The sequence below is a fragment of the Microcebus murinus genome, chromosome 16 (assembly GCF_040939455.1).
Source record: "Microcebus murinus isolate Inina chromosome 16, M.murinus_Inina_mat1.0, whole genome shotgun sequence".
In the NCBI taxonomy this organism is placed as follows: domain Eukaryota; kingdom Metazoa; phylum Chordata; class Mammalia; order Primates; family Cheirogaleidae; genus Microcebus; species Microcebus murinus.
This window is the reverse complement of record NC_134119.1, coordinates 58795530-58805694: the sequence shown is the minus strand read 5'-3', so window position 1 is coordinate 58805694 and position 10165 is coordinate 58795530. Positions and strand designations below refer to the sequence as shown.

The 10165-nt window shown below is 63.3% G+C and overlaps 1 protein-coding gene across 2 annotated transcripts; it reads right to left on the bottom strand.

Annotated features, from left to right (window-relative positions):
• Positions 1-635: 635 nt before the first annotated feature.
• On the bottom strand, positions 636-9083 carry SCN1B (sodium voltage-gated channel beta subunit 1). Of its 2 annotated transcripts, none has more exons than XM_020283203.2 (6): positions 8693-9083; positions 6904-7070; positions 5916-6156; positions 1546-1687; positions 1350-1420; positions 636-1260 (listed from the first exon to the last, which is right to left on the bottom strand). In XM_020283203.2, exons 1-5 carry the CDS (start codon positions 8730-8732, stop codon positions 1354-1356), a joined length of 657 nt encoding a protein of 218 aa, XP_020138792.1. In that variant the 5' UTR covers positions 8733-9083; the 3' UTR covers positions 636-1260; positions 1350-1353. The 2 variants fall into 2 exon arrangements, with proteins under 2 accessions (XP_020138792.1, XP_020138793.1); XM_020283204.2 differs by lacking the exon at positions 8693-9083 and adding an exon at positions 7450-7586.
• Between the last annotated feature and the right edge of the window lie 1082 nt (positions 9084-10165).

Sequence of the window (10165 nt, the reverse complement as noted above, 5' to 3'; positions counted from 1 at the left end):
CCCACTGGACCCCGGCCCCCTTCCCTGCCCTGGCTCCAGCCCTGGCCGGGCCCATCCTCCCCCAGCCCCCTCCCCCAGCTGCTTTCCTACAAGTCACGGGGGCTGGTTTGCTTTGGCAGCCTCTCTGCCGCCTGCAGAAGTGACCTCTGAGCCAGGAAAGTCCTGGATGGGGGGGATGGGGGGATTGGCCCGGAAAAGGCAGCACCGAGTGCCGAGCCCAGGCCAAGTGGCCGGAAGCAGATATACACTGCCCCACCAGCAGCCAAGGGCGTCCACGTCAGAGCCGGGGCCGGGTAAACACTCAGAGACACCAGGGTCACCGCCAGACACCTGCCTGTGGTCAGCCACACACCCACGCGCCCTCACACCACGGCTGCGCACCCCTGCCCCAAGCATCAGCCTGGTCTCTTCCCTCCGCGCCCCACGCCTGCTCCCTCCGGCTCCTTCCCCCCCACCTGCCACCCAGGCACCCCCCAACCTCCACATGAATCACACGCCAAGCCGCTGAGCCCGCCCTGCGCTCTTTCCCTGTCCTCAGCCCTCAAAGTGTGAGGCATGTCCCCGGTGGGGAAACTGAGGATTTGGGGGTGGGGCTGGAGAGGGTGCCTGGGCTCATGAGCGAGGAGACCGTGACTCAAGTCCAAGAATCTTTATTTCATGAACAAAACTACTCCTGTAAAGAGAGACAAGGCTGAACGGGCCCCGTTCTAAGTGGCCCCAGTCCCAGGCTGGTGAGAGAGGGTGGGTTGGGCCGGGGCAGGGGTGCATCACAGGGAGGGGGACCCCAGGTCCAGCCGGAGGAAGCGGGAGGGGGAACGAGGCTGGGGGTCGGAGTGGGCCCAGACCCCCTGCCCCGAACTCTCCCAGCCCGTCACGACCCCCCCTGCAGGGGTGAGGCAGGGAGGGGCTGGCCCCAGAAGTGCGTGTCCCAAGCGGCCAATGTGTGCAAATCAGCAAGAAGGAGGGGTGCGGGGCCGCTGCCCCCGCCGTGCCGCCCCCTCCCCAAACAGGCAGCAGAAGCAGCGGGGGTGGGGCAGCGGCGGTATTGCTTGTCGGTCATGCATGGCGGTGCGCAGCGATGGGCAGGGAGGAAGGCTGGGTTGGGGTGCGAGCCGAGCCCCCCCCCCGCCCCGCCCACCCTGGCAGCTCCCTGGGCAGGACTCGGGGCCACGCAGAGGCCACCCGCAGAGGCCCAGGGTGGCCGAGCTGCGCCCGGATGTTCCCGTGAGGGCTAGCTCTTTCGTGAGGCGACCACAGGGCCTGGGGGAGGGAGAGAGAGGGAGTTAGGCGCCCGCGGGGCTGTGACACCCCCTTGCCCTCCCAGCGCCCGCCCCCCAGCCCCAGCTTACCGGGCTACTCGGCCACCTGCACGCCCGTGCAGTTCTCTTTGCTCTCCGAGGTGATGGCCAAGTATTCCGAGCTGTGGGGGAGGCCAGGTGCGCAGTGAGCCCAGGGTCAGTGTGGCCGGGCCCCAGGAGACCGAGGACGGCAAGTCCCCCAAGGGGCCCCGGTCGCCGCGCCTGTGCGTGCCCCCCCGCCACTCACGCGTTCTCTTGCGCGGCAGCCTCCGTGGCTGCGGAGATCTTCTTGTAGCAGTACACCATCTCCGCCACGAGCCAGATGGTCAACACCACGATGAGCACGTACATCATGATCTCGGACACGATGGACGCCATGTCCCTGTTGGCTGCAGGGCCAGGCGGGGGTCAGGCGGGAGCCGCGGGGACCGCGGGCGGCTCAGGAGGCTTGCTGTGTGAGCCTGGGCAAGTGGCTCGACCTCTCTGGGCCTCCGTTTTCCCCAAATGTAAAAAGTTGCCAATCCCAGTGCCTCCTTCACGAGAGAGCGTTGTGAGAATCAAATAAACTTTCAAAATCCTTAGAATCCTTAGTGCTTGACCTATAAACAGCACTCGATAAACAGCCACTAGTGTGAATACTGCCATTGCGTCCTAACTGGGGCAGGACGGCATCATGGTGGACAGCAGGGGTTCTGTCTGAGGCCAGACTGCCAGGGTTCGAATCCTGGCCCTGCCTCTTACTAGCTGTGCCACCTTAGGCAGATCACTCCCCGTCTCTGAGCCTCCACTCCCCGCTGGGTAATGTCAGTACGATCACACCCATGCCCTCTCCGGGGGCTGCTGGGGAGAGGAAATGAGTTAGCGTCCGTGACATGCTTGGCTGAGCGCGCAGCCGGCGCCGCCTGAGTGTTGGCTGTTTTCCGGAAACCCCACATCCTCTCCCCAGCGCTGGCCGCTGCCGTCCCCGGCGTCCTTTCGTTCAGCCTAAATTTAAACTGCAAAGGGAGCGCGGCCAGCCGGGGGACCAGGGTCGAAAGCCGCTCTGACGTCCTGCGGGTGGATTTCCGGGCGACCATCCCCCATCCCGGCCCTCCGGGACCTGCCAGTCGCGATCCCATTTCCCCGCCTTCCTCTCGCGTCTTCCTCCCCTGAGCCGGGCACCTTCCGCTGCGCCGCCCCGTACAGATGGCAGCAGGAGGCTTTCTGGGACAGAGCGAGGGCAGGTGCGGGGCCGGATGCCACCCCCACCCCACCCACCCGCACTCCCCCGCGGGAGGAGCTGGGACAGCTCCCACGCCCCATTCATTCATTCATTCCTTCTTCGGTTTGCGCATTCAACAGACATCATTAATGCGTGTCGTGCAATAGGTCTGGGTCAGGCTCGGTGCTAGGTTCTCTCTATCCGAGCATCTTCCCCATGCAGGAACCGCGCTGAGCTGGGCACACGGTGGCTAAAGCTCAGCGGTCGGATTTCTTGCCCGGCTCCTAGAACCTGACGCCCAGCTGGATTTAGGAGCAGGGCATTCCTGGCTGCCCCGCCTGGCCTTCCCACTTCCTCTCCAACCAGATTAGGACAGTGATAGCCAGGGGTCTGGAGCCCGAGTCCCAGATAAGGACGCTCAGGCCCAGAGGGGAGAGGGTGTTAGGCCAGAGATGCACAGCCCAGATTGGACTCAAGTCCAAGTGTAACTGGCCGCAGGGCCCGAGCTCGCATCCGCTCTGGAAACATTCCACGAGCAGAGACACTTGGCGACTGCTGCCACATATGGTCACAGTCTCCACCGACCCACGCAGACAGCTCAGGAGGTGGGACTGCCGCTACCCACACTGTACAGATGAGAAACTGAGGCGGGGGGGGGGGCGTCTCACGGGGTCACGCAGAAGGTCAGCAGAGGCACCTTCTCTAGGGAGACCTTTGATTTCTTCAAAACGCCCAAACCGGCCGGGCGTGGTGGCTCACGCCTGTAATCCTAGCACTCTGGGAGGCCGAGGTGGGCGGATTGCTCGAGGTCAGGAGTTCGAAACCAGCCTGAGCAAGAGCGAGACCCCGTCTCTTCCATAAATAGAAAGAAATTAATTGGTCAACTAATATACATATAGAAAAAATTAGCCGGGCATGGTGGCGCATGCCTGTAGTCCCAGCTACTCGGGAGGCTGAGGCAGGAGGATCGCTTGAGCCCAGGAGTGTGAAGTTGCTGTGAGCTAGGCTGACACCATGGCACTCACTCTAGCCTGGGCAACAAAGTGAGACTCTGTCTCAAAAAAAAAAAAAAAACGCCCAAACCTTCCAAGAGCTTCACCTGCCCGGCCCGCCCAGGCAGGAAGTCCCAGCCCATCCGCTCCGCAGGCCAGGATTCTCACCGGCCTCAAAAATACGCCATGGCAGGCAATGCTACCAATGCAATAACATCGAGGGCAATAAAAAAAAAATACCATACCGTGATGAGTCATGTTAAAAATACTCTAGTATCTTGCATAGTGATGAACACAGCAGAGTGCTAACAAGGAATACTGAAAAATATCACAACATGATTGATAATATTTTTAAATACCATAGCATAGCATGGTGGGTAAGGATAAAAATATGATCATATGGTGGGGAACATCAAAAATACTCCAGTACGATGGATTATGGGATAAAATGCTATTATATGTTTGGCAATGCTGATATGGCATAACATAAACTACTATACTATAGTGGGTGATGTTAAAAAGGCAGTGCTATAATAAGGTGCATTAAACACCCTAGAATTGGGTGGATAATGTGGAAAATACCGATTCTGCGAGGACAGTGTGAAGAGCTCCATATTGCGGTGAATATTGTTAAAAACATGACGGCCGGGCGCGGTGGCTCACACCTGTGATCCTAGCTCTCTAGGAGGCCGAGGTGGGAGGATCGCTCCAGGTCAGGAGTTCGAAACCAGCCTGAGCAAGAGCGAGACCCCCGTCTCTACTAAAAATAGAAGGAAATTAGCTGGAAAACTGAAAATATATAGAAAAAATTAGCCGGGCTAATGGTGGCACATGCCCATAGTCCCAGCTACTCTGGAGGCTGAGGCAGGAGGATCGCTTGAGCCCAGGAGTTTGAGGTTGCTGTGAGCTAGGCTGATGCCACAGCACTTACCCGGGCAACAGAGTGAGACTCTGTCTCAAAAAACAAAACAAAACAAAACAAAACACAGGCTGGGGAGGTAGTGTCACACGGTAGATAACGGTAAAAACGGGGCTCCACTGGGTTACCGCCCCACCCCCGTGCCCCAGACAGGACAGCACCCTGGGCAAAGGCTGAGCAACAAGGTGCAAAGAACCCGGGCGGCTGAATGGGGCCCGGGGTCCTCCCGTCCACGTCCCCCCTTGCCCCTGCACAGGTTCCCGAGACAGAAATAGCACGGAATGGCTCAGCCCCAGGATTTGAGGACATCTTCGTCACAGCGGCTCTGCCTTGTCCCCAGCACGAGGGCAGGGCTCCCCCTTCCCTGTCCGTGGACGCCCCCCCCCTCGCCCCCCAGCATCGTGACGTAGGCCAAGGAGCGGCTCAGTCTCATCCGCCGACTGCTTTCTGCTGCGCCACTTTGACAATAAACGTAAAAACGCTAATTATAAAAAGAAACCCACGGGCTCTGGCTGGCAGCAGAGCTCAGTGAATCATGCCAAGAACAGAGACGCAGGACGAGTTCAAACCCAGGTCCCCGCTGCGTGACCTTGGCCTCTTAACCTTACCTCCCTGAGCCTCGGTTTCCCCATATGTAAGATGGGGACAGGGACAGCCCCCAGCCCCGAGGGTGGGGAGGCTCAGCGGGGACTGCGCGGAAGGCTGAGGCCGGTGCCCGTCTCGGGGGAGGGAGGGGCGGTGCGTGTTGCCGTGAGGACGCGTGTGCTGGGGCCCAGGGGACACGCTTGCCCACGCTCTCTGCTGGCTCGGGGACTGGGAGATCTCCCGGGCTCGCCCAGCCAGCGGGCCACAGGGCCCCGGAAAATTCCAGTGTCTGTCGGCCAGCAGATGGCTCGGAGAAGGGGCCAAAGCGGCTCCAAAGCACAGGGGCCCCCAGACCTGCAGCGCCGGCCTCACCGGGCACACCCCGATCTGCGGAGTCAGACCTGCACCTTAACGAGACTCCCCCGTGGCTGGAGTGCCCGGTGCAGCCCAGGAGCCCTGCGCTAGGGGACGTCCCCTCGCCCCGAGCACCAGGCCCTGCCGTGAGCTGGCCAGGCGCCAGCCACCGGCCCTCAACCTCGCGCTCCGTCCTGGTAACCCCCCATGACATGACAAGGGCTCGAACGACACCCTGAGAGGCAGAGACTGTCACCATCCCAGTCTCCAGCAGGACAACCCTGAGCTCAGAGACGGGGAGGCACCTGCCGGAGGACGCTCAGCACAGGCGACGGAGCTGGGGTTTGCGTGCAGAGCGTCCGCGGGGAGGGGCGGACCGGGCCCTCCATGGACTGAAGGGAGACGGAGCCAGCGCTGCAGCCGGGCTGGGGGGGAGGTGCCGCTCCCCCCACCCTGCTGCTGTGGGCGGTTGGCTGGCCCAGGCACAGAGCCAGCCTGTCCCCTACCTGCCATCTGTCATCTGCCCCTCCAGCTGGCTCGCCGGTGGGCGGCGGGGCCCGCCTCACCTTTGTCCACCACCTCCAGGTGGATCTTCTTGACAACGCTGGTGTTGTGCTCGTAGTTCTCGAAGAAGAGCAGCCGGTAGACGTGGCACTCGTAGTCGCCGGAGTGGTTGTAGGTGACGTTGGTGATGAAGATGGACAGGTCCTGCAGGTCCTTGGTGCCCCGGCTGCCATTCCACACCACGCGGCCCTCAAAGCGCTCATCCTCCTCCAGCTGCAGGACCTCGTTCTCGTAGCGCAGGATCTGGGGGTGACGGGGGTGGGGGGGCGTCACCGCCGGGGCCAGTTGTCTTCCCCCAACTGACCCCAGTGCTGTCCCCTGCCCGGACGCACACGGACACAACACACGCGAACTCAGGCACTTGGACCTCGGGCAGGAAGGGCCCAGGGGGGCTGGGGCTGTGCCTGGACCCCGTCACCCACCGACCTTACCTGTGGGCATGAGCACCCGCACGCTCACACCCATTCCCCGGCCACCCCCCCAAGCCCCTCCGGGCTTCCTGGGCCCTCGGGGCAGTTCTTCCCCAGCCACTGGCCACACTGCTCAGGCAGGCATGGGGCAGCCTGATCCCAGCTGCTGAGACCCCAATTCATGGTGCACCCCCCCATATGTCATTCAAAATACACACATAATATAGAGGAAGTTAAAAAAAAAAAGTTCTGCTTTTCTTCCATCATGACTACCCAAGACATTTTTGCAGGTGCCATATAAGTCCAGCGACATTTATTTCATGCCAGCCACGTGCCAGGTGCATCAACTCAGCCTTCACACACACTCACAGGCCGGGGACCACCCCGTCGTTAATGGAGGAGGAAACTGAGGTTCAGAGAGGCTCCGTGACTTGCCTAAAGTCACCAGCTGGTCAGGGGTGGAGCCAGAATGTGGAGGCAGGTCGTCAATCATAGCACGTTATTAAGAACAAGCAACACCCGCCGCCCCGAGCCCCAGGCCCCCCCCTTCTGCTGGCGCCGGCGCCGGGCACCCGCACACCTTGACAAACTCCTCGGTGCCCTTCTGGCGGAAGGTCCACTCGGTGAAGGTCTCGGCGGTGGTCTCGCTGCGGCGCTTGCAGGAGATGCACAGAATTTTGAAGGTCATCCCGTACACGGCCTCGGTTTCCGAGTCCACCTCCACACAGCCCCCCCAGGCCGAGGTCACTGCGGGGACAGCAGGCTCAGGTCCAGCAGAGGCACCCGTCACCCCGGGCAATGCCAGGCTCCCCGGCTGCCGGCTTTCGGGCCCCTCGGAAGCCATCTGTCTCCCCTGGGTCGTGATGACGAGCGCACAGAGCTGGGTGCCAAGCTGGGCCCTGCCACTCGCCGCACGACCTTGGCAAGGCACGCGTCTTCTGCGAGCCTCGGTTTCCCTCTCCGTGTCAGGCGAAAGAAACCATTGCCTTTGCTCCCGGAGGGGGTCGGGTAGACCCTGGCACACGGGAGGTGCCCACACGCGGGCTGCCAGTGTGGTCAGTCACGCAAGAGTCTTTGCCACCCGAGTACCCGTCTGGCTCATCAGAAAGCCACCTGCCCGAGGTACCTGAGCATCTAGGTGGTGGGACTAGGATGCCAGCTGTGTTAGCCCTTCAGGGCGGCAGAGTGATTTCCACCAGTAAGAGGGTCTTCAAAACCGGCCAGCCCCAGATGACTCGGGCTGGGGGCAAGGAAGGCCTGGGGGTGGGTAGGTCGGGGCACTGGAGTCGGGGCAGACCCACACCCCAGCCCTGCTCCCCAGATCCACAGCCCCCGCGCCGTTCCACAGCTCCCAACTACGCCTGCCTGTGTCCCCTACTCCCCAGGCTCTGTCACCTCCACGCCCTCCCCATCAGCTTCTCCAAACTCTTTCCTGCCTCAGGGCCTTTGCATCTCCTCCGGGATGCCATCCCGCAGGTGCCCGCCAGCTCCTTCCTGTCTCCCAGGGCTCACTAGCTAATGCCCGGTCTCTTCAGCTCTGGCTCTGGGTCTTTTCCTTGTCCCCAATCTCTCGGTCCCTTAATCCTCAGGACTTCTGTCCGCCACCCCCGCTGGCTGCTGTCTCTTTCAGTCTCTCCGGGCACCTCTGTCTTGGTCTCCCCCAGCTGTGTCCCTCTTTGGGGGTTCTCTGAACGTTCCTCCACTCGTGTCCTCTCTCCAGGCTCGCGTTAGTCTCTGTCCCCATCTCTCCGTGTCTCTCCCTCTTCCAACTCCATCCCGATTCTCTCTGTGGCTCCGTCTCCCCCTCGCCTCTCCATCTCTGCCTCTCCCAAGTTTCTCTCTGTCCACCGCTCAGACTGTGACACGCTCGCTGTCCCTCTCTCGTACCCTCTCTCTGCCCTGCTTCCCACTGTCCCCTCGTCCCCAGTCGCCCGGCGCAGCGCTCGGGCACCGAGTCCTTCTCTGTCCCTCGCCCCCGCCCTCCCGTCCCTATCTCTCCCGGGTATCTCGGTCTCTCCGTCCGCGTCGCCGGGCGCCGCCTTCCCCCCACCCCCGCCCGTGGCTGTGGGTGTCACATTGCAGCCTGCGGGACTCCCGGAGCAGCTGACTCCGCGTTTCCTCGCCCCCGGCCGGGCGCCCGCAGCCTCGAGGCTGTGCCAGCCCGGCCCCCGCCCGCTCGCGCCCACCGCACCTCCGCCGCCCTCCGTGGCCCGGCACAACTTCGGAAGCCGACTTGGCGGGGCCGGGGGCTGGGCCGGGGGCTGCCCTGGCGCCGCCGCGCCGAGTCCCGAGCGCGAATCCCGCCGCCCCGCCCGCGCCCGCGCCCGCGCCCGCGCCCCCCGCCGCGCGCGCGCCCCCCGCGCACTCACCCAGTGCCGCGCCGACCACGAAGGCCAGCAGCGTCCCCATGGCTGCGCCGCGCACGCTGCGCGCCCCTCCCGGGCCGCGGGTATGGATAGCGGGGCGAGAGGCGGCGGGACCCGGCGGCGGGCAGAATGTCCCCGGGAGCGCGCGGGCGCAGCAGCTGCGGCTCTGGGACCGGCGAGGGGGGAGGAGGGGGGGCGCGGCCCCCCCGCTCCGGTTACCGCCGGGGGCCCAGCCCCGGGGCCCGGCGTCCGGGCATCCCCGCCGCGCGGGCGGCGGCCGCTGCTGGGGCTGGGGCGCAGGCGCGCGCGGCCGGGCGCATCCGCCAGGTGCGCCGACCCCGGCCCGGCTCCGGCTCGGCGCGCTCGGGCGCGGACCGCGGTCTCCTGCGCACTGCAGCGGCGGCGGCGGCGGCGGCCCGGGAGGGAGGAGGCAGGAGAGGGAGGGGGCGGGATGAATCACCGCGGGGGGAGGGCGCGGCCGCCCAGCCTTTGCCGCAGCGGCACCGGCCTCTGGGGTGGCGCAGGGACCGCGGCTTCTGGGCACGGGCGCGCGGACGAGGTGTCTCCGAGCCCGCCGGACTCTGGCGACCCCCGTCTTCGGAGTCTGGGAAAGGTCACCCCCAGAGTCACAGGAGGACTTAGAGGGCAGTTTGGGGGCCGGACCTCCGACTTCAGACTATGGAGGTCATCTTCGCGAGTTTGAGGGAGGCTTTGCTGGGACTTCCAAGTGCTAGCCCCCTCCAATCCCCGATATCCTATCCGGGACGGAGGTCACCGTGCGGGGACCAAGCAGGCATGGGAGGGGTCCAGGCTCTGGCTACCGACGTACCCCAGACCCCACCCCGGCAGGTGGGCACCCTGGAGTCCAAGCCAGAGAGGCTGCTCTGGGGGAGTTTGGAGGCGCTGTTTCAGGGCGAGCCCCCCTCCGCGATTCCCCCAGCACCCCTTTATTTCTCTGACGTCACCTTCTACCTCTCTCCTCCCACTCCACTCTGGCTACCCGGGTCCCGGCAGCTCCCAGCGCAAGGAGCTCGTTCCTGCCTCAGGGCCTTGGCCCCTGCTCTTCCGTCTGGCTGGACCACCCTTCCGCCCCGTGCAGCTTGGACTCCAGTGTCACCTTCGTCAGGTCCCCTGTGTTCATCCAGGGCAAACTGCCTCCCTCCCGCCTCACTTGACCTCCTTTACTCTTGTTTGGTTTTTTTTCTTTTTTTTTTTTTTTTCACAGCAGTGTCACTACCTGACATCATGTTCTTCCTTTACACAGTTTTTGCACTTCCTGTCCTTGCAACCCTGGCATGTAAGATCCCGCAGGGTGAGGACACCCGCCCGGGTACCACTGTCTCTAGCAGCTGGACCTGCGCCTGCCACCCTGTAGGTAATTGACAGATATTTGTCAAATGAATAAATAAACGTGGGTGCTTATTAAACCCTTGTGATCCACTGAACCCACTTCTCCCTTCCCTAACCTTTATGGCA

Coding starts and splice junctions, on each gene's coding strand:
- SCN1B (XM_020283203.2), bottom strand. CDS start 8,732: ATGGGGACGCTGCTGGCCTTCGTGGTCGGCGCGGCACTGG. Junction 6,157..6,903: donor GCACCGAGGAGTTTGTCAAG/GTGTGCGGGTGC, acceptor CGTCACCCCCAG/ATCCTGCGCTACGAGAACGA. Junction 1,421..1,545: donor GCTGCCGCGCAAGAGAACGC/GTGAGTGGCGGG, acceptor CCTCCCCCACAG/CTCGGAATACTTGGCCATCA.